Here is a 24,507-nt window from a genome sequence, read left to right as displayed (position 1 = left end):
GTAAAATTAGCAAGTGGTGGAGGCCAGCAGGTGGATGGGGGAAAGGGGAGGCGGAGGAGGAGTGACCCAAGGCGGCCGCCGGTCCGACTGTCAGGTAAAATGAGTTATGACCTGCAGTCTATCTGGGTCAGATATGAACCAAGTTTAGGTGGAGTTTATTTTCGTTGTGCTGACTTTTTACAGTCAGTTACAATAACTCGTACTGTGTACTAGCTAGCATGACGGAGTTTCTATACAGTTGGGTGGGTGCTATGATGTTACTGGTGAACTTTACTTTATTCATGTGGTTAGTTAGTAGAGTTGCCAACCGCCCCGTAAAAAACGGAATCCTCTGGTATTCAGAGTTAATATTACGGAACAGTTTGTCCCGTACTTCAGCTACAATAAAAAAAAAGACACAAAGCTGGAGTTAGTCTGTCTTTACGCTGTCAGCTGCCTCTTCTTCTCTCATTCTCCCCCTCCCTCTCCTGCTGCTACTTCAATCACGAAACTGATCAATGATCAGCTGATCGGCTTTTCTCTCTTGCATGTTTATCTCCTGCTTTGCGCCAGAAAGAGGAAACTAGCGGAGGTCGCGTTAAGCAGCAGAAGCGCTTTAAACTTGATCAGCTGTTGAATGTATTTAATATTACTTTCTAGTATCAGCTGATGTTTGTTGGAGCCACAGCTGTAAAGCTGCTGGTCATGATGTCGGTTTGGTTATCTGGTGAGAGGAAAACATGAAGATGAAACCAGGAGATGTCCTTACTGAATCATCAGAGCTGAACAGGTGATGGAGAAACAGGTTTACCTTTTAGGTGACATGAATGAGTTGAAGGGAAGTTATGAACTGTTTCTGAGAGACAAATAACACCAGGATCCTTTTCTAAGTAGCTGACAGCTGGTAACTGTGCAGGGGCGGGTCATGGGGGCAGGTAGGGGATTAACAGGCGAAAGGGGGCACAAAGAAATACTTTTCTTTCTTATTCTCATTTAAAATTTCTAGCTTTTAACAAATAATTATCCGAATCTTACAACCAAAGTTTTTATCTGATGTCAAATTTATAGAAATCCATTATTGTACGTACTAAGTTTTTTTCAGGGTCCCAACATAATTTCTTCAGAAGTAGCTATGTGCTGTACATGATGCCAGTATTTTCCCACATTTTCTAGATACTGCACCAGTACTTTGTGTAAAATGCCATCAAAAAGTCAGTTAAGTTTTATTCTTTCTCACCTTTCTTTCTGTCTCCTTTCACTTTTAAAAGGTTGCCATGTTAGAAAAAATATTTTGCCCTCCCGTGCTGTTTATTAATGTGGTAAATAAATAGTTTATGAAAATATTAGGGGTGCAACGATATTCGTATCGATATTGAACCGTTCGATACAGTGCTTTCGGTTCGGTACGCATATGTATCGAACAATACAACATTTGTAATTTATTTTATCAACTTTCCTTCTGACGATGCTGTCTGTGTTGAGCGCTCAGTGAATCTGCGTTCGACTGCTCCGCCTAGGGTCGACAGTGCAGCCTAGGCGGAGTAGTCGAACGCAGATTCACTGAGCGCTCAACACAGACAGCATCGTCAGAAGGAAGAGCGCAGGGCAAGCTAGCGAGACAGAAGTTAAGCTCTCCTTACAACATGGACCTCCCCCACCCTCATTCAGATCTGGCGTTTGGAATTATTTTGGTTTTCATGTGACGTATGACCCTGAAGGTAAGCGAGTCATGGACTAAAGTAAAACAGTATGTTGGATGTGCCATGCAATGCTCAATTACATGGGTGGGAACTAGTGTGTTAGCGCAGTTAGCTCGTTAACGTGTTGGCCGTCTAGCCCCATGCACGGGGCGATCGGCGGTAGCTCGTTAACGGAGATTTGCCGTGTTGTGGCGTTAAGGTCATTTCAACGAGATTAACCTGAAAGCACTAGTGGGAACACAACGAATATGACTGCACATTTACGCCGACATCATCCTAGTGCAAAGACAAGTGGAAGCAGACAAAAACAACAAGCATGCATGCTACAAACTTTACCCGAGTCATTTAGACAGCCGTTAGCACAGGATTCTCCTTATGGGGACCTGATATGTTTAATATTGTGGCGAGCTCAGACAAGGAGGAGACGGAGGTGTCATTTGGTCTTGCTTCCCGTGAGCTAGCCAGGGAGCACAGCCGTTTATTGACATCTGCAGAAGAACACTGCCGCTAGCTAACTGCTCAGCGCGGCAACCGCACAGCAACAACAACAACTCACAGGGCGCCCTCTGACCCCGGAAGGACACACCGTCGCAGCGAGAGGGCGTCACCCGTCACTATGGCAACATAAACAAAACATAACTGTACAAACAGAACCCCGAACAGCCCTGACCCGCTACAATATGCTGCTGAGAATATAGCCCAGAAGAAGCGTATAGTATAGCTTTTATTTTGGAAAGAGACATTTCTCTGTAATAAACTCTCTTTTCCAAAGATGAGTGATTCCTCAATCAGATACAGGGCTCGCAATATCGCTAGCCCGACGTCCCGGAGCTAGCGATTTTTTTAGTCGGGCTACCAAAATCTATCTCTTCCCTGCCCGTCGGGCTATTGTAGGAAAAATATATGTCAATGCTTTTGCATTCTTTCGGAAATGTAGCTGGGTAATTATGTCATTGGCATCGGTGAGCCACTGTCAATATGTGACATATTGAAATCACGGTTGAATTTGCGCTTGTTTTTTGCTTTCACTTTGCAATCGCGCAAACTGTGTATAGAGAGCGACAGCACTGATCTGTGAGTGATGATAATTTGCGCACAAATTCCTCTGATATCGTCTTATTAATCGTTAGCTTACTATGCAAACATGACAAGTGAAATCTCCCGCAGCTTAAACATGTGAGAGGTTGATCGCGCAGAGAATCGCTGACTGTTATGTGTGTGTGTAAAAGCAGCAGGATATATATTTCACTACGATGACCTGGATGATTGAGAACCTTCACAGACAGATATATATTTTAGTTCTGCTGAGCCAAATAAGACAGGTCAGGGTGAAGAAGTGACAGCCAAAGAAAAGCTTACCACAAAACGGAGAAGTTATGACAAATCAGACTATAAGGCAAAAAGAAAGTGCAGCTTTATGGTTTCATGGACAAAAGAATTTCTGTGGCTGCAATATGATGAGCTAAATAACCAGGGCTGCACATAAGTGGTCCGCAGGTGCGTATTCGCTGTCAAAATAAAAAACACGCACAAGGGTTAGGGTTAAATTTAAAAACTGTACTTTTGAGTTAAAATATATATTTATAATTTTAATAAATGACAAATTTAAAAAGGCATGAACATTTTTTTTGTATCGAAAAAATATCGAACTGTGACACCAAAGTATCGAACCGAACCGTGAATTTTGTGTATCGTTGCACCCCTAGAAAATATCACAAAATCTGTTATTTTTAATATTCAGTAATGGTCATGTCTCACCTCTAGTCTTCTCTGTCTTAATTTCAGGTTTCCACCATGTGTTGTAGATAGTTCAGGAGGTTAACTCGACCAAGCAGTCTTTGGGTTTCGGCCAAGTACTGTTTAGAATACCAGAACAGGGAGGATGGTGTAGGTTTAAGTTTATTAGACTGATACATATGTACCAACAAGACAGTGTACATCACTGTCACAATGACGTTTGTTTTCATTCAAAGGCTTTATGGTTTTTCCTATAATACCTGGTGGGCCGGTCTCTAGTCAAATGCCCGGGCTGATTTTTTGTCCCAGTCCAGCCCTGTTCAATAAGATAAGATAAGATAAGATAAGATAGAACTTTATTAATCCCTCGGGTGGGTTCCTCTGGGAAATTCGATTTCCAAAAAAGCACAGCACCGACAGAAGTTACAGAGTTATACACACACACATATATATAAATACAGAGACAATATAAATAAAATATACGAAGGGGATAAATAGAATAAATAGGAATAAAAATAAAAATACAAGTGAATTGCACATTTCAAGTATTGAGTCTATTGCACTGTTGACTATTTACAAAAGGTATTGCACAGTGAGGTGAAGAGGCACTACAGCTTAGTTGTTCCCTCCTTTGTCCTCCTGTTTCCCCTCCCTCTCCCCTCCAGAGAGGAGTTAAACAGTCTGATGGCGTGTGGGACAAAGGAGTTTTTAAGTCTGTTAGTTCTTGTCTTTGGGAGAAGCAACCTGTCACTGAACAGACTCTTCTGGTTGTTAATGGCCGTGTGCAGAGGATGCCTGGCATTGTCCATAATGTCCATCAGTTTCTTTAATGTCCTTTTCTCTGCCACTGTCACCAGAGTGTCCAGCTTCATGCCGACCACAGAGCCAGCCTTCCTGATCAGTTTCTCCAGCCTGGATGAGTCCCTCTTTGCTGTGCTGCTCCCCCAGCACACCACAGCATAGAAAAGTACTCCAGCAACCACCGACTGGTAAAACATCCTCAGGAGCTTCCTGCAGATGTTAAAAGACCTCAGCCTCCTGAGGAAGTACAGTCGGCTTTGGGCTTTTTTATACAGGTACTCTGTGTTGCATGACCAGTCCAGTTTATTGTCCACCCACAGCCCGAGGTACTTGTACTTGTTGACCACCTCCACCTCCTCCCCCTCTATCTGAACCGGCAGTGGACCTTCTCTGGACCTCCCGAAGTCCACAACCAGTTCCTTAGTCTTTGAGGTGTTGAGTTGCAGGTGGTTTGTGTGACTCCATGCGACAAAGTTCCTCACCAGACTTCTGTACTCCTCTTCCTGATCATCCCAGATACACCCCATGATGGCTGTGTCGTCTGCAAACTTCTGAATGTGGCATAATTCAGAGTTGTAGCAGAAGTCAGAGGTGTACAGGGTGAAGAGAAGAGGGGACAGCACAGTTCCCTGTGGTGCTCCTGTGCTGCTGACCACAGTGTCAGACGTGATGTCCTTCAGCCTGACGTACTGTGGTCTGTCGGTGAGGTAGTCGGAGATCCAAGCCACCAGGCAGGGGTCCACCTCCATCCTGTTCAGTTTTTCTTGAAGCATACAGGGCCGGATGGTATTAAAGGCACTGGAAAAGTCAAGAAACAGGATCCTGACCGTGCCTTTTCCCCCATCCAGGTGTGAGTGGGCTCTGTGTAGGAGGTACAGGATGGCATCCTCCACTCCGACACCCGCCTTGTATGCAAACTGTAGTGGGTCCTGGGCATGTTGTACCTGTGGTCGGAGGAGGTTGAGGAAGAGCCGCTCTAGAGTCTTCATAAGATGTGACGTCAGTGCCACCGGTCGGAAGTCATTCAGCTCAGCTCAGCAATAGTGAGGGGAGGGTGGAGCCTGAGATTGACAGACGGTTTGAGGCAGTATACGGATGGATGGGCAAAGTCGGTGACAGAAAGCAAAGATAAAAAACAGCTTAATGCCACTTCAGAGTGGTTGCCATGGTGATTTTACAGTACCTGTTAACATTCAGGCTCTGGCTGCTGGGCTGGGGTCAGCAGCTCTCAGCTTTACCACACACAAACTGATGTTTGACGTTTTATTTTCTTATTTAAGTGCAGATAGCAGCAGCACCTCGTGATGAACATAACAACATGATTGTAATTAATGTCTTTACTGAATGTAGTACAGTTACTGAAAAATGTTATGTGATTACAGTTACAGTTGCACGTAACGCTGCCGATCTCTTAACGCTGAAACTCCAGAGCCTGCAGTTCCTCTGACGCCCAGCAGAGGCATCAGTGAGTCAGTCCCCATAGACTTCATGTTCAAATCATGTTTGCAGCCTGATAAATGAACTGATTGGTCTCTATGGAGATCATTTCATAACATCAGTATTTTATAACTCACTTAAATTGCACTAAAGCTTAAAGTTTGCATTATTAGGGGCGCGGCCTCTGTGGCTATGCCCTTCGCCTCGTTCATGCAGCCTGTTTAAAGCAGCCGGCTGATGCGATTGGACCGTGTCACAGACCCTCTCAGACGTGCTGCTTTTTCATCGTCTTTCTGCAGTAAATCAGGATTTTGTGCTGCAGACGTTTGTTTGTTCAGGTCTGAATCAGAGAAGAAGAAATGCTGCAGGTTTTTACTGTCTGCCTGAACCACAGAAGAAGAAGAGAAATGAGACATGAGGGGGAGGAGGGCAGCACCTTGCCTCGGGGCGCTTTTGCTGTCCTCCATCTTAACCTCGATGCGTACACAGCAGCATTCACTGATGTCTTCCTTCCAGTTTAAAAGCTCGCTTTTACTTTTATTTTTACATGGCAGCGTTTTTCAGGTTAGGGTTAGACTTTTCAGTGTGTGTGTGCTTGTGTGTGTGTGTGTGCCTGTGTGCAATCGGACAAATGCATTTTCTTTATTCAGACTCAGAATAGAAAGAGAGAAAATACAGACGATGGACGGATGCGAGGATGCTTTAGTCGTTTAAAGATGCTTTTCCTCTGCAGTGGTTACACAACACACACACAAACAGAACAAAGTGAAGCCCCAGCATCGCTTCTCATTTAAGCTCCTCTAACAAAACTCACTTTCTCACTTTCAGAAGAACTGCAGAAGAATCAAAGAGTTGAATGGTCTTTGAGCTGAAATGTCACTCACAAGCTTTTAAATTTGACCAAATATTCAAAAAAATGTCTCAGAGGTTAGTAGTGATGCTCTGAGTGTGAGAGGAGTAACGATGGAGCAGCAAGCGACGTTTAATGACTCGTAAATTTAAAAAGCATCACTCACAGGTTTACAGCACAGCTTCCACTTTAGGTACGGCTCATTAAAGGAGCTCCATTCAGACCACCTTAAGAGCCTGCTGATCTAACAAATGCAAAGCCTTCATTCCACCTTAAAAGACAAATGGCACATTGGAAACTCTCACTTATTCCACTTTAACTGAGAAGCATCTGCTCATGCTGCCTTAACACATGGCTTCACAGAGAAAACTCTTACCACCTTAAAAGAAAAAAAATGTGTTCACACAGCAGGAATGTAAGTTACTCCATACCGCCTTAAACCCAAACACCATCTGTCTCACCTTAATGGAGATAATACAGCTATAAAATCTCTCTCATATCACCTTAAGTGCCAAAAAACAACCTTGTTCATACCACCTTAATAGATAATAAAAAAAGAAAAATCAGAGTTTGAGGGAAGAAAACTTTATTGAAACTTCAGCTTTTTTGTGTGTCGGCAGGAAGTTGGCGAAGAAGAGGAAGGAAACTCTGAGCTCCAGACAGGAAATGACCCTGATGGTGAACAACTCCCAGCACACCACCATGGTGGACACGCATGTGCACACGCTGAACGGACGCAGTGAGTACATGCACGCGACGCACACAAATGCTATCCCTAATCCTATCTCTGACAAGCGGGTGAGACAAAGACTCGGTGACAGAGTCGCTCACCCACAGGTTGCACAGACGACGCAGACTGATCTGCAAACGCTCCCCGAGTCGAGACGTTTTCTTTCAAAGAAAGATCATTTCGCTGATATTTCATGACGTGATAATCCCGTATCTAAACGATAGCAGTGAGTCGAGGGAGGAGCTCAGGCTGTGGTGTGGTCGGTCATTCCATGACTTCGTGTTCTGACTCGGTTTCCACGGCAACAGTGAAATCCTATGTTTTTGCTGCATGGCTTAGGACGCCGACCAACCTGAAAGAAGACAAGCTCAAACCCAAGCAGGTGGCGTCCTCGTCCTTCCTGCCGTGAGCTGAAGGAGGCGATGTTTTATCGCAGCGTAGCGGCCGTCAGAGGGCAAGGCGGCACCCTTCCCCCCAGGCTCCTCTGCTCGCCGTCTTCCTCTTTATTCTGGAGCACGGCGTGCAGCTGCGAGCGCCTCCCTGTAGGAGACGATTTAAATTAAGCACAGACATCAAACACCACAGGCCCTGAAACCATGTCAGCTTACAGGAGCCTCTGATTTAATTTAACCATGAGAGTCTCAGGCGTGTAGCTGCGGCCGAAAACAAGAAGATCAGTCAAACGTCATCTTTGGATCAGTCAGTAGACGACAACAAGGGAAGAGCTGCTCACAACAAACCAGGCTAACAGACCTCTCCTCCAGCATCATTCTGGTTATTAAGTAAAGCTAAAACTACAAATCAGTGTAACTGAAATAAAAAGTTATGCTCTTTATTGATCTGCTCAAATCTTCCAGACCAAAGATCCAGTGAAGGTTTTGGTCCATCTGTGTGCTCAGACTGAGACGGCTGAAAGTCTGTGGCTTTACGACCACAAACAGAAGACTGTCTGAAACTGAAATCATCTAATACAATCAGAAAAGATTCAAGTGACAATAAAAAATTATAAAAGAAGTGCTGCAAATCTCTAGTAACTCTGACTTTTATTAAAATAGAAACCCAGTGTTCATTAAACAGCTGAGCAACAATTTCAAATCATGGGTCAAACTCCAGGTACAAGTAATTCATAAAGGAGTACTGAGGATTACAGCTTGGTCTCTGCAAACAGTCCTAATGCCCTTCTAACATACTGCTAACATGCTAATGCCGTGCTAAGCTGTTGTTAAACTGCTGCTAATGCAATGCTAAGCTGTTGCTAAACTGCTGCTAATGCGATGCTAACATACTGCTAACCAGCTGCTAACGTGCTGCTAATGCCATGCTAACATACTGCTAACGTGCTGCTAATGCCCTGCTAATGCCCTGCTAATGTGCTGCTAATGCCATGCTAGCATGCTGCTAATGCCCTGCTAGCATGCTGCTAATGCCATGCTAACGTACTGCTAACATGCTGCTGGTGTGCTGCTAACATAAATGAAGCAATAATTAACCATCGCTGAGACTTTCCTTATGAAGTTGCAGGCAGGGCGATGGGTGAATCAGTGACTGTAAAATGGAAGAAGCAGGAAACTTTAAGGCTGCGTTTCTGTTTCCTCTATGCAGCTGTTTCATCTCCGTCCTCCTTCACCCTGAAGACAAACACCATCAGCACCTCCGTAGCAAACTCCTACTACCCAGGTAAAAACACTGAGATGCCTCCTGTTGACATAAAAACTGCTGTCAATGTTTTCATTTGTAAAAGGAGGCAGACTGTCTCAGACTGTCTCAGATGTGCAGCAGGGACCAGTGTCCACCAGATGCATGAAGATCGATGCTGAACAAGCAAACAGTCACAGCAGGCACTTACTGCACACCAGCAACAGTTCTTTGATGAGTCTCAGAAACACGTCTTCCACTGTCGGCTGTTTTTACACTGCTTCATCTGCATGAGCCTCCACCTAGGGCTGCTCAATTAATTGAATTTTAATCACGATTACGATCTGGGCTTTCAACGATCATTAAAAATGACTGAGCCGATTATTAGCCCCTCCCTCGTGCTTTACTCTCGTGCTGCTCCGTGTGGCAAATCAAGCGCACCTCTTTGCATTTTGAACACACATCACAACAATTAAGAGGACCCAAGGGAAGCTCGGAAAGCTAAGCAGAAGTTATTTGGAGAGGAGAGTGACTGCCGTTGGTTGAAAAGAGAGGTAAAAAAAAAACTTCAGTGGTGTGGAAACATGGATTCGCGGAGTCAGACGTGGATCAAGTAGACATAGTGTGTAAACTTTGCTACGGTGTCATAGCTGCACCACAGAGCAACACTGCAAAGTTCACTAAACATAGATGTTTACATTTTTCATTTATATTTTATATTGCAAACATTTGCACTGTTCAGTATTTGCACACTATTTTATATTATTTTTTAAAGTCAGTATTCAATACATTGTTATTGTTAACGCTTTAAATCCCTGTAGAACCGGAACCATGTAAGCTAGCACAATAATTTGTTTTGCATATGAAACCAGAGGAGTTGTACTTACATCTTATGTCATCAGCTTGTCCTAGGTCACGGTTTCCTTCCACATATAGCTTTGCAAAAATTGCATAAAAAGCGCTTGCAGGAACAAAAACATAATATTCCAGAAACACGCTTTGCCGATCCGATCAGCTGTTCGTAACACTTCCCACATTGAAAAGGAGTCAACTCGAACTATAGCATGTCCGCCAGTTCCTGTCCGAAACCGGAAGTGACGTCATTTTCGTGGAAAATGTAGTTTTTTACTTGTAGGCCTTAAAAGCCTATACTGGTGTTTTTATAAGTCATGTTTGACTCTATACTTTTCTGAATAGTTTCTGGGATGCTTAGAACTCGAAATGCACTGCTGGAAATAGTTTATTTTGATGCACCTGCTGTTTTCTTTGCAAATTTGCATCATAGGATTGTTTTTTCGTTTTTCCTGCAGTGTATATAAAAATTGCTGTATCTCCAAAATAAAACTATGAAGACACTCAAAATAAATTCCCTGTTGTTGTAAACTATTTTTTGCAACTTTTTTGTATTTGAAGTTTTGAGGGATAAGCCTCTTAAATTTCCCCAAGTAGAAATATATGTAAAAAAAAAAAACCAAAAACGATTTTCAATTTTTTTGTAGTTTATTGCACTTTTTTGCAATGAATGTAGTTACTATGGACTTAATGCATACATATTATTAAAATATGGGCTATAACAGTTGTATTGATGTATAGCAACTTGAAATGCTCCCACAAATGGCACTACAACATGTAAAAAAAATAATATAAGCTCTGGCGGACTTGGTTCTATGGTAGGTCTTAAAGGGTTAAATAAATATCGTCAAATAATCGAGATCTCAATTTCAGTGAAAATAATTGTGATTATCATTTTTGCCATAATCGAGCAGCCCTACCTCAACCTGCTGGTTCCTCTCCTTACACCTGTACACAAAAATGCCACACAGATTCTCAGAGGCATTTGGACGACGATCAGTCCCTGTGTGCTAATATTAGCATTCCCCAGACATCCAGCCAACAACACTAACATTTAGATTGACAATAATTCATTACAATAGTGGGGATTCATTACAGTAGATGTCTTTCTCAGCTCAATGTAACTAAATTAAATGATGCAGTTCCTCCACTCTTACCTTCTTCAAAGCCTTGTGCCAACACACTGCAGAACAGCTACCTAACGCTACTCCTACAGATGTGACTCATCTTGTTAATAGTGTTATGGCCTCATTGGGTACAACTCTGGATACTGTAGCTCCTATGAAAAAGAAAACTTCACTCCCTAGTATACCTCAGATAATTCAATTCAATTTTATCTGATAAGCACATAACTCGTAAGCTAAACATGTTCTGAAAAGTTTATCCGAGGCTGGGTCTCAGGGCCAGCAGCCAAAGAAGATAAGGCCAGACCTCGCTCTCCCCAGCCACCTCCTTATCTGGGGAACACAGAAGCCAGCCAAGAGACGCAATCTCTCCAGAGTAGCCTGGGTCTGCCCCGGGGCCTTTTCTCGGTAGCAAAAATCCAGAACACCAGGAGGCGCCGAGGAGGCATCCTAGTCAGATGCCCGAACCACCTTAACTGGCTCCTTTAAATCTAGAGTAGTGGCTCTACTCTGAGCTCCTCCTGGATGGCTGAGCCCATCTCTATCTCTAAGGGAAAGGCCAGCCAACCTCTGGAGAAAGATCATTTCCACTTGCATTAGCGACCTCATTCTTTCAGTCACTACCCAAAGCTTGTTACCATTGGTAAGGGTTGGAACGTAGATCCACCAGAAACACTCGGCTTTTAAGCTTAGCTCTCTCTTTACCATGATGGACTGGTACAGCTCAGTCCTCCCGCTCCCCTCACTCGTGAACAAGAACCTGAGATACTTAAACTCCTCCTCCCTGACCCGGAGCAGGCACTCCACCCTTTTCCAGCTGAGGACCATGGCCTCAGACTTGGAGGTGCTGATTTTCAGTGTGAGCTGGAGGCCACCACCTGATGAAGACAACAGAGCCCCCATCATCTGCAAAAAGCAGTGACGAGATTCTGACTCCACCCGAGTAGAAGTAGTTTGGCTACACCCGGATATTTTGTCAAAAAAAATCGATGACCGAGCTGACAATGTGGACCAAGCTCTTTCTTGTATAAGGACCAAATAGCTCATTGCAGTGGGCCAGACACCCCATACTCCGAAGTTCCTCACAAAGCATACTCAGAGGACTTCTCCAAGTCCACAAAATGCATGTAGACTGTGGGCACACACCCTTAAATACCCTTGATAGGCTAAAGAGTAAACCACATATTTATTCTTTCCCCGGGAGGCTGAAGAGTGTCATCCCCCCCTGCAGATATTATGGGTGTGTAACTATTGCACAGTACACACTACAGTAGTTAGGAGTTGTACAAAGTAGTTAGGAGTTGTACAAAGATATCCACAGGAAGGAATCATTTCCTGTGTCGTTCAGTGGTGCATTATGGGTCATCTCAGTCTCTCACTGAACATGTGACCCTCAACCTGCTGCCCCAGCATGCAACACTGTAGAGGACAACACTGACCACAGCACCCTCACAGAAAATCCTGAGCATTGTCCGGTAGATGTTGCAGACCTCAACTGCCTCTGAAAACAGAGTCTGGCCCTTCCTTTAGCGTGCACTGGTGTTTTTAACCCAGTCCAGTTAGTGTGTACTCTGAGGTATTTACAGGTCTATCCACCGTCGTCCCTTCCCACCTTATCCAACTTACCACCAAGTTGTAAGTTGCTGCCATTTTCCTTGTGAGTATTTATTACAGGGCGTGTGTAACCCGTTCATGTGTTACGCCCGTCATTGCGTTGTGTTCTGGCGTGAAAGTAAGAGGCAGGAGACAGTACTGGGTCTTTGGCTCTTTACTGCACATCTGCAACACAGAAATATGTGTCTGATCTGTGTGTGTCACGCGACTGCCAGTACACCTCTCCTCCGGCCATGCTGAAAGCAGCTGTGTCTGCAGCTTCATTAACACTACAATAATATAATAAATCAAATACAACAAATTGTTTTAAAACATTAACTTAAGCTCTCAAAAACAAAAAGCACAAAATAAATAATATGTCACTGAAAAATCATCAAAAACAATTTATAGGAACAATAAACAAAATAATTCAAAAACAAATAAACAGTCAGATAAATACAATTCAATCACCAGGACCCGATATTCTAGTGCTTATAGTTCAAACATTATACTTCAGTACAATTATATTAATAACCGCCATCTAACAGGCAATACAACACTGTACTTATAAAAACAATGAATGAAAGACTGCATCTCCAAAACATAAGAACATCTCCGTACCTGCAACACAGAAATACAGTGGGGCAAAAAAGTATTTAGTCAGCCACCGATTGTGCAAGTTCCCCCACTTAAAATGATGACAGAGGTCAGTAATTTGCACCAGAGGTACACTTCAACTGTGAGAGACAGAATGTGAAAAAAAAATCCATGAATCCACATGGTAGGATTTGTAAAGAATTTATTCGTAAATCAGGGTGGAAAATAAGTATTTGGTCACCTCAAACAAGGAAAATCTCTGGCTCTCACAGACCTGTAACGTCTTCTGTAAGAAGCTTTTCTGTCCCCCACTCGTTACCTGTATGAATGGCACCTGTTTGAACTCATCATCTGTATAAAAGACACCTGTCCACAGCCTCAAACAGTCAGACTCCAAACTCCGCCATGGCCAAGACCAAAGAGCTTTCGAAGGACACCAGGAAAAGTATTGTAGACCTGCACCAGACTGGGAAGAGTGAATCTACAATAGGCAAGCAGCTTGGTGTGAAAAAATCAACTGTGGGAGCAATCATCAGAAAATGGAAGACATACAAGACCACTGATAATCTCCCTCGATCTGGGGCTCCATGCAAGATCTCATCCCGTGGGGTCAAAATGATCATGAGAACGGTGAGCAAAGATCCCAGAACCACACGGGGGGACCTGGTGAATGACCTGCAGAGAGCTGGGACCAAAGTAACAAAGGTCACCATCAGTAACACACTACAACGGCAGGGAATCAAATCCCGCAGTGCCAGACGTGTTCCGCTGCTGAAGCCAGTGCATGTCCAGGCCCGTCTGAAGTTTGCCAGAGAGCACATGGATGATACAGCAGAGGATTGGGAGAATGTCATGTGGTCAGATGAAACCAAAGTAGAACTTTTTGGTATAAACTCAACTCGTCGTGTTTGGAGGAAGAAGAATACTGAGTTGCATCCCAAGAACACCATACCTACTGTGAAGCATGGGGGTGGAAACATCATGCTATGGGGCTGTTTTTCTGCCAAGGGGACAGGACGACTGATCCGTGTTAAGGACAGAATGAATGGGGCCATGTATCGTGAGATTTTGAGCCAAAACCTCCTTCCATCAGTGAGAACTTTGAAGATGAAACGAGGCTGGGTCTTCCAACATGACAATGATCCAAAACACACCGCCCGGGCAACAAAGGAGTGGCTCCGTAAGAAGCATTTGAAAGTCCTGGAGTGGCCTAGCCAGTCTCCAGACCTCAACCCCATAGAAAATCTGTGGCGGGAGTTGAAAGTCCGTGTTGCTCGGCGACAGCCCCAAAACATCACTGCTCTCGAGAAGATCTGCATGGAGGAATGGGCCAAAATACCAGCTACTGTGTGTGCAAACCTGGTAAAGACCTATAGTAAACGTTTGACCTCTGTTATTGCCAACAAAGGTTATGTTACAAAGTATTGAGTTGTATTTTTGTTATTGACCAAATACTTATTTTCCACCCTGATTTACGAATAAATTCTTTACAAATCCTACCATGTGGATTCATGGATTTTTTTTCACATTCTGTCTCTCACAGTTGAAGTGTACCTCTGGTGCAAATTACTGACCTCTGTCATCATTTTAGGTGGGGGAACTTGCACAATCGGTGGCTGACTAAATACTTTTTTGCCCCACTGTAAGTGTCTGTTCTGTGTGTGTCACGCGCCTGCCAGTACACCTCCCCTGACGAAGGAAAAAAAGAGTGCATGCTGTTAAAAAAAAGACTTCCACGAATACCCTCTCAAGCCGCTAGCGATCAGGCTAACTTAGCATGCTAGCATTTTAGCTGCGTTCTCGGCTAAAACTCATTATAAGTGTATATTAGTGAACCCCGCCCTCCACAAAACTTATCCCAAATGAGTCTCTTAATGACAAACAAAAACGCGGCGGTTCGGCTGTATTCACATTGCAGCTTGGGATCTGAACAAACTTTAATTAGCTGAGAGCAACGTGGCAGTGACTTACCTCCGGCCATGCTGAAAGGAGCTGTGACCGGGACACACATGCACGCGCCTACGTCACCACGCACCGTGCACACACGAACGCACACAGACTCAGATCACACAGGTAGGAGATTGAGATGCAAAAATGACATATTTAATCCAAAAAAAAATTGTGTTTTGGGTGAAATTCACAAGTATTTAACACATATGTTACACGTGCTGCGGGGAAAAGCCTGTTCTAACGTTTGAGTCTAAGGTTTATTTGGAGCACCGTGAACTCTCTCCACACTCTGTCATGTCATTCTTGAAAGAGAGGTTTGCCGTGTTCGAGTCTGTAGTGGGGCCTCGTTAGTGCCATCATTTGCATAGTACAGTTTTCTGGTCCATGTCAGTCAGACTGTTCATAACCAAACCATGTCCATGCAACAGAGGTGACCACTCCTTTAAGGTCCTCCATTTGTTTGGACTGCTCCTTCTGTTTGAGCAAACTGGTTCTGCCTCGTCTTCACTGACCATGCTGGGATTTTCTCTGCCTGCATCCACCAAAGTGGATTTTGCGACACCACGAAACAAACGATTATATACGATTATAATATAAAACGATTTTAATTTCATCATCTGATATATTTCGTCATATCGCAAAGCCCTACATCTCAGCCTCTCTCTTCGCTCGAGTGTCCAGGACATGTGGTCGTAGATCTGATGATATGATTACATAATCGATCATCAGCCTGCGTTGAGGTGAGCTGGACTATATCTAGCTGGTGCATCTCAATCTCATTCACTAGCTCAGGTCCTTTCCCACCAGAGAGGTGATGTTCCACGTCCCAGTTGCCATCCTCAGGAGCATTGATTGGTCTGGCTAGGCCGCTTGGCCAGCACCAAGTACATACTGCACCCAACCCCTACAACCCCTCCTATGCGTGGTGGGCCTAAAGGGGGATGGGCCCATGTCCCCCCTCGGGGCTGCGCCCAGCGAGGGCCCATGAGCTAAGGGCTGGCCACCAGGCACTGTGTCTTGGGCAGACTCTCCAGGTCTGCCTCCAGGCGGGGCCCTGGTAACACGCAAGAGTCTTCTGAATGGCTCTTTGTCTGTGCCATGGTAGACTCTACCAGTGGGCAAAAGCCCCCCAGCAACATAGCCCACAGGATCCCTGGGACACACAAACCCCCTCCACCATGATAAGGTAGAAATTTACATATTTCTTCAATCTAGCTTCAATCTAGCATTTCCACTTTAAATTAGATCAATCTATCTTTATTAATTCCATTCAGGATATGTCCTTCAATGTGCATACCAAACAACATCTCTAAAATTAGAAATATCCTGTCTCAGAGTGATGCTGAAAAACTAGTTCACGCATTTATTACTTCCAGGCTGGACGACTGTAATTCATTATTATCAGGAAGTCCTAAAAGCTCCCTGAAAAACCTTCAGTTAATCCAAAATGCTGCAGCAAGAGTCCTGACAGGGACTAGAAAGAGAGCAGATTTCTCCTGTTTTGGCTTCCTGTTAAATCCAGAATTCAAAATCCTGCTCCTCACATACAAGGTCTTAAATAATCAGGCCCCATCTTATCTTAATGACCTTGTAGTACCATATCACCCTATTAGAGCACTTCGCTCTCGCTCTCCAGGCCTACTTGTTGTTCCTAGAGTATTTAAAAGTAGAATGGGAGGCAGAGCCTTCAGTTTTCAGGCCCCTCTTCTGTGGAACCAGCTTCCAGTTTGGATTCAGGAGACAGACACTATCTCTACTTTCAAGATTAGGCTTCAAACTTAGGCTTCGAACCTTGTGGCTCATTCACCTGAAGCCCAGTACTCACCAGACATTTAGCTGCCATTTAAATAGTTAACATTCATCCAGCAGTCAGCCAACATCCAGCTGATGCATTTCAACCATTTAGTCAACATTAACTATACTCTCAACCAACATTCATCTACCACGAGCCTAATATTCACCTGACAGCTGGTGTTCGCACATCAGTTAGCCAAAATTGAGCCGATGTTTTGCCTGCAGACATGTAGCGAGCTGACTGGTCTTCTTCTTCTTTTCTCTTCTTCTTTTGTCCTGTCTGTCCATCTGTCTGTATGCTGCTGTGTCCTGATGGCAGATCCCTTCGTACCGACAGCCATTCTGGGTGAGACACCTTTCCTCTGTTTCTTCGATAGGCCAGATGTGCACAGGTAGACAGACAGGAAAGGGGCAGTCAGATGGTAGGAAGTGGACAGAGCTGAGGCCTAGAATAGAGAGACAGGTGAGAGGAGACGAGAGACAGAAGGACAGATATTCTGACTTCCATCCATCCCTGCTTGCTTCTCGTTCGGCTGCTTTTGGTTCTTTCCTCCTTTTGGAATCTTGTTTTTGTTATCTTGTTCCTTCATCTTTTACAAGTACAATTTTGTTTCAGATCATAACGTTCTCATTTATACTCTTTCTGTCAATTTGTATGTTTTTTAGCTTAATTGATTAAAATAGAATTTTTATTTGCCTTTATATTAAATTAACATTTATTTTATTATTATTTTCCTTTCATAATGGATTAAATTTGTGCATTTATCTGTTTTGGTTTTGTTGTTTTTGAAACTTGATGGTGGGCTTCACTCCATCCCCGCATCCACAACATTCCTGCGTGTTGTGTTGACGTCACGTCTGTCTGTGACTTCCAACCTCTGCATGGGCACAACACGCCACGTGGACTGGGGGGAGGAAAACCAAAAGTTTATATTAATAAACTGATTACTTATTAATATATTATTATATGTGATGTGAACATTTACCCAGAGTCTGGCTGCAGCTGAGAAGAATCCTAATCCTTGGCTTCATTTTTATCAGTTATTTAAAATATTAGAGGCGTGGCAAGTGACAGATTTATTCAGTCTCAGTTATATCATTGATAATCACTCATGCTATCAAGAATAACTAAACACAAATGCAATTACCACACCTCATGAGCACACGTTTTCTGTGGACGATCCATATCTTTGAGGACTTTCGCTTCTTCAGCTCTTCGGTGTTTTTAGTCTGAAAATATTGATACGCATGTTGTAGGCACGTCATTATTTCAGATCACAGAAATGAAAGCAGCCGAGCTCGGCTCACAGACCTTGTATACTTTATTCTTCCTCAGATTTAACCTGAGATTTGCTTGGCTCTTGGGAAACAAACGGTGGCTGTTTTACTGTAAACACTTTCCCAGGTGTATCTGGTAGTTAAAGAACACATGGAACACATATTCTCCAGCTCTGTTTGGGACATGTTGTGGGAACCTGTCAGAGAGTCTTTCTGTCCTTGAGCAGTGATTAGGGCTGTGGTCAAATTAAATCGATAGTATCTCTAAAGGATTTTGACTAGAAACAGGTGACGTTCTACCCAAACGCAGTGTTAGGGACAGGAACATCTACATGGGGAACAGTGGACCCGGCTCCAAGTTTCAGTGAAACTTCTGCACTTGATTCAGCTGAGCGTCCACAGAATAGAAGGCTATTAGTAAGCACTGTTTCATAAATTCCCCTTTTCTCCTCTCTCCTCAGGCTAGCTAATCGGTCTTCAGGCAAGGGATGCTGACGTTAGCCAAGGCTACCAGTCCTGCACTCAGGGTACAGTTAGCAAGGGTAGCTAGGTTACCCTAAATGCTAGCTGCTACCAATGCAAATAGAACTACTTCTAGCTGTTTGTTTGATTCATGCTGGCTGTTTGTTAGCAGAAGGTTAGCTTAAGAACAGGCTAAAGCTAAATTTGTTGCCTAAACTCTGTCTCCTCTGTCTTCTTCTTCTTTTCCATCTTTCTCTTTGTAAAGTGCCCATTAATGGTAAGTGGTTAAATTTGGGGCTAAAGGGTGGGCTCATGTTGGGGAGGGGTGTCTGTCACCACTGAGCATGGAGCCACACCCACCACCGCTGTGACATCATCAGTTAGCGTGGCAATGATGCATTTTTTTACCGTCTGTGAGATTGTGACGCTACAACCCCCAGCTCCTCCCACCATGTAACCTTGAATCAATCAGCTTCTAGCTCTGCATCTCTTTATCTGATTGGTTCCCTTTTTTGTCATAGTGGTTGTTTTGTCCATTCAGTCACAACTCGCCACCTCCATTACATCACCCATCTTCTCGGCCTCACCATACCTGATTGGGCTTTAAATGACAGAGAGTTCCTGATTGGTCAGTCAGCCCCCAGACTAGCCAATAAAAACAGAGTTAGAGAGTATAGTGGAAGGTATGTCAGCCAAGTCTTTGCTGAAATGTTCACATCAGAGTCCTGGACGTTTCTGATTAGAAACCAGTTTACCAAAAAGGTTTGTTCATTTCCAGGACTCTGAACTTTCCTCTTTTCACACCGCAGCTCCAAGAACCTGGACCACCTCTAGACCAGTACTCAGACCATGCTGTACTGGATCTGAACCAGTACTCAGACCATGATGTACTGGATCCAGAACAGTACTTGATATTACAATTAACTGCAATGAACTATTGAAGAACTTGACATGGCAGCAGTGTGAAAAGAAACCAGCAACAATCACCATCCTCTCTCTAGTCATGTGATCTGATGTCATGTGATCTGTGTGTGTCATTCATTAGTGTTGCTGTTGGCTCCTTGGACAGATCAGTGGCATACTGAAGGAAAGTACAGACTCTGGACAGACTTTGTATGACTTCACTCTTTCAGGCCGTCCGTCAAATTCAGGCTCGATGAAATTGAAGCACCAAGTTCACTCTTTTACTGTTTAACCCGGGCATTAGATTGGTGGCTGCCCACTGCTTCAATGAGTGAATGGGTTAAATGCAGAGAGGACTTTCCACACAGGGATCAATAAAGTATACGTTATTATTATTATTATTATTAACCAACACCTGAGCAGTTTTGTAATCTGAGGTTGTTTGTGTTACATCATGGCTTCACCCTGTAGTCTTCTAACAGTCCTGGTGGCTGGTTAAGATGTTTCTGCTGTGTTTAGTACATGAGGCTGAAAGAACAACAAGGAAAACATCTTCACCGTTTCTAACATTCAGGGAAAAAATGGACCAACACGAAAAGTGAAAACAGTCCTTCTGTTCAATGTTGCTTCTATTTAATCCAGTAAAGAAAAACTAAAACCAGTAAGTAACCAACTCATACCAATACATGATCTAACAGAACCAGTCTTTCCACTGATAATACACAGAGTCCAGGTTTCAGTGGCTGGATGTGTTCTGTAAGTCCGAGTTTTCACTGAGACTTGTTAGAGCAGCAGCTGAAGGTTAGAAGGTTTGACCAAACAAATTAAAGCGGTCTGTGCTTCATGAGGTCAGGACGCTGCGATTGATTGGCTGTAAACACAGAATCCCATTGGTTTGCCTGCTGACGATAAAGTTACTGATGAAAAACACAGAGACAGCGTGACTGTGAAAGGAAGTCTGCAGTTTCTGCTTCACTACAAGTTTTAAAAATCTATCAGCATTTTAGGATTACCTACCTCATATGCTAAGAAAGTTCTGAACTTGGATCAGTGGAAGCCAGGCTGCTTCTCTCAACTGTCAGATCAACAGTTCACATTTTTGCTGCAGATACTGTGATGTCCATTTCCCTGTGGTACAGAAGAGTCACTCTTATCTTCGCCTCATATCTTCTCCTGTTCAGCTCGATGTCAGCTTGTGAGCAGGAACTTTAATCCTTCTGGTTCATTTAAACTTTATATGCCACTCTGTAGCATTGATGGATTTAATGAGCAGATTCAATAGCAGATCTGTAAATGTGATCGCTGACCTTTGAAGGAATTTAGAAGATTTTTTAAAGGTATTTAAGTGAACATACAAAGTCTGTCCAAAATTAAGCTAAGCTTTAATCAGAACAATTCAAATGTAACCGATACAGAACTGAAAGTGAAATTTATCAAGTTCCATAATAAGAAACATTAGAACTGGAGCTAATGTCCTGGTTCTGCCTGGGTCGGTCTGGTCCATCCCAGCTTCATATTTTTAAATGTGTCTGTGCAGCCTAAATCTGATCTGTCCACCCTCTCCCACCTCTCCTTCTATCCTCCCTCCAGATGACAGCCACACTATGACCAGTGAAACCAGTAGCCTGGTCCAGTCCCACTACAAGCAGCGGGACTCTGAAAGGGAGGCGCTGCCGTATCAGACAGGACAGCTGCACCCGGCCATCCGAGTGGCCGACCTGCTGCAGCACATCACCCAGATGAAATGTGCTGAGGGCTATGGTTTCAAGGAGGAATATGAGGTGAGGACAACACTCTGAGTTTCCTCTTCAGTTTGACAGTAAAAACACTTTTATCCAATCCACAGCTGTGGGGGAGGGGTCAGACAGAGGCAGGTGTGAATACTGACAAAAGTTGACATAAAAAAAAGTGTTTGTTTACAAAGTGAAGCCCACAGTCCTGCACGCCTCCATCAGGACCCACACCTAGACCCCACACCTTCAGTTACACCCACACCATCAATAAGGCCAACACCATCAGAAAGATCAGGACCTGAGCTAGTGAATCTGAGCTAGGGCTGAGCTTGTTTTTTCAGCACAAAGAAACGGAGAAACACCACGACTCTCCGTCAGCCTCCACCTTCATTCGGTGGCAGTGTGTCTCAATGTCTGCTTCCATCATGGTTTCACTGAGCTGTGAAGTGCTTTTTCAATTCTAGTGGAAACATTCATCATGTTGGTTTGTTAGAATTTGTAGCTTCAAAGAAAAGTTCCAAACACTTCCACTAAAGATCCACAGCACCAGTAAGACTCACACCATCAATTAGACCCACACCCCCAGTGAGACCATCAGTAAGACCCACAACGCAAGTGAGACCCACACCACCAGTGAGACCATTAGTTAGACCCACACCACCAGTGAGACCACCATTAAGACCCACACCATCAGTTAGACCCACACCACCAGTAAGACCACCATTAAGACCCACAACACAAGTGAGACCCACACCACCAGTGAGACCATCAGTTAGACCCACACCACCAGTGAGACCACCATTAAGACCCACACCATCAATTAGACCCACACCATCAGTTAGACCCACATCACCAGTAAGACCACCATTAAGACCCACACCACCAGTAAGACCAAAACCATCAATTAGACCCACACTACCAGTAAGACCCACACCATCAATTAGACCCACATCACCAGTAAGACCACCATTAAGACCCATACCATCAGTTAGACCCACACCACCAGTAAGACCACCATTAAGACCCACAACGCAAGTGAGACCCACACCACCAGTGAGACCATCAGTTAGACCCACACCACCAGTGAGACCACCATTAAGACCCACACCATCAATTAGACCCACACCATCAGTTAGACCCACATCACCAGTAAGACCACCATTAAGACCCACACCACCAGTAAGACCACCATTAAGACCCACACCATCAATTAGACCCACACCATCAGTTAGACCCACACCATCAGTTAGACCCACACCACCAGTAAGACCACCATTAAGACCCACACCATCAGTTAGACCCACACCACCAGTAAGACCACCATTAAGACCCACACCATCAGTAAGACCCACACCACCAGTAAGACCCACACCATCAATTAGACCCACACCACCAGTGAAGCCATCAGTAAGACCCACACCACCAGTGAAGCCATCAGTAAGACCCACACCACCAGTAAGACCACCATTAAGACTCACACCATCAGTTAGACCCACACCACCAGTAAGACCACCATTAAGACCCACACCATCAGTTAGACCCACACCACCAGTGAGACCACCATTAAGACCCACACCATCAGTTAGACCCACACCACCAGTAAGACCACCATTAAGACCCACAACGCAAGTGAGACCCACACCACCAGTGAGACCATCAGTTAGACCCACACCACCAGTGAGACCACCATTAAGACCCACACCATCAATTAGACCCACACCATCAGTTAGACCCACATCACCAGTAAGACCACCATTAAGACCCACACCACCAGTAAGACCACCATTAAGACCCACACCATCAATTAGACCCACACCATCAGTTAGACCCACACCATCAGTTAGACCCACACCACCAGTAAGACCACCATTAAGACCCACACCATCAGTTAGACCCACACCACCAGTAAGACCACCATTAAGACCCACACCATCAGTAAGACCCACACCACCAGTAAGACCCACACCATCAATTAGACCCACACCACCAGTGAAGCCATCAGTAAGACCCACACCACCAGTAAGACCACCATTAAGACTCACACCATCAATTAGACCCACACCACCAGTGAGACCACCAGTAAGACCCACACCATCATTTAGACCCACACCACCAGCTGGGTTCTATCCTCCTGAGCTAACCCACAGTCACTTTGAGCAGTGACACTATATTTGGCTCCAGATTTTCTGCAGGCATCTCTGTGACAGTTGTTCTGTCTTTTGTCACATTAGATTCTAAAACATGATTTCACTGTTGTTCATTATTGCTTTATTAGCCTTTAGAACCGACCAATCAGAAGAGTGTGATTAAACATGAAGGAGCAGAGTCAGTTCCATAAAATGCTACTAACTAAAGAATCTCTCTAAACAATTAATCATTTATATCAAAAGTCTATTAATCTGTGAGCAGGCGGGTTAGTGAGTAATGAGGAGCATGAGGGCTGCGAGAGCAGGAGGAGGAGGAGCAATAACCAGGAGACGAAGACAGTAAATAAAATAAATAAATAATGTTCACTAACAGCACCAGTTTGGGACTTTCTGTTGTGAGCTGTGTGTGTGTGTGTGTGTGTGCGCGCGCACACTACACATGTTTACCCATTTTCATCATGAGAAAAACTTACTAATGGATGTTACTTACCTGAACCCCCCCCACACACACACAACCACACACATACAGACACACACACACACATACATTATAGATCTTCCCTCCAGCTAATGGGCCAAAACAGGGAATGGCTTGTGTGTGTGTGTGTGTGTGTGTGTGTGTGTGTGTGTGTGTGTGTGTGTGTGTGTGTATGTTCAGTTCTGGTTGCCTGCTAGCGGGCTGCCCTCAGGGCTAATCCATTATACATCCTGAGTACACACACACACACACATAGACACAACACGCACACACAGGGAATGTTTTCACCCTCCATTTGCAGAAAGTTAGCAGTGAGGAGCTCTTCCAGTGTTTCTGTCTCACTCTCCGTCCATCCGTCTGTTCAGTGATGGCAGCCTCTCAAAAACATGAATCAGCCCAGTTTTTTTCCACAAGTGAGTCCAGTCTGGGTCCAACCTGTGTCCAGTCTGGGTCCAGTTTGAGTCCAGTCTGGGTCCAGCCTGTGTCCAGTTTGTGTCCAGTTTGAGTCCAGTCTGGTTCCAGCCTGAGTCCAGTCTGGGTCCAGTTTGAGTCCAGCTTGAGTCCAGTCTGGTTCCAGCCTGAGTCCAGTCTGGGTCCAGCCTGAGTCCAGTTTGTGTCCAGTTTGAGTCCAGTCTGGTTCCAGCCTGAGTCCAGCCTGTGTCCAGTCTGGGTCCAGCCTGTGTCCAGTTTGTGTCCAGTTTGAGTCCAGTCTGGTTCCAGCTTGAGT

At 44.3% G+C, this 24,507-nt stretch overlaps 1 protein-coding gene across 8 annotated transcripts in view; it reads left to right on the top strand.

Annotated features, from left to right (window-relative positions):
- The window catches only part of LOC309714356 (receptor-type tyrosine-protein phosphatase mu-like), a 220,385-nt gene that overhangs the window by 149,153 nt on the left and 46,725 nt on the right, over positions 1–24,507 (top strand). For 3 of the 8 annotated variants that reach the window (XM_082546722.1, XM_082546721.1, XM_082546719.1), the window contains 4 exons: positions 7,125–7,243; positions 8,837–8,911; positions 17,099–17,125; positions 21,013–21,203. In XM_082546722.1, coding sequence (XP_082402848.1) covers positions 7,125–7,243; positions 8,837–8,911; positions 17,099–17,125; positions 21,013–21,203 — 412 coding nt within the window. The remainder of the gene's footprint in view (positions 1–7,124; positions 7,244–8,836; positions 8,912–17,098; positions 17,126–21,012; positions 21,204–24,507) is intronic. The other 5 variants (XM_082546726.1, XM_082546725.1, XM_082546720.1 and 2 more) reach the window with 3 other exon arrangements.

Source organism: Aulonocara stuartgranti, assembly GCF_965226115.1.
Source record: "Aulonocara stuartgranti genome assembly, chromosome: 9".
Classification (NCBI taxonomy): Eukaryota; Metazoa; Chordata; class Actinopteri; order Cichliformes; family Cichlidae; genus Aulonocara; species Aulonocara stuartgranti.
Note: the sequence above shows the minus strand (reverse complement) of the source record. Positions and strands in the feature narration are given on the sequence as shown.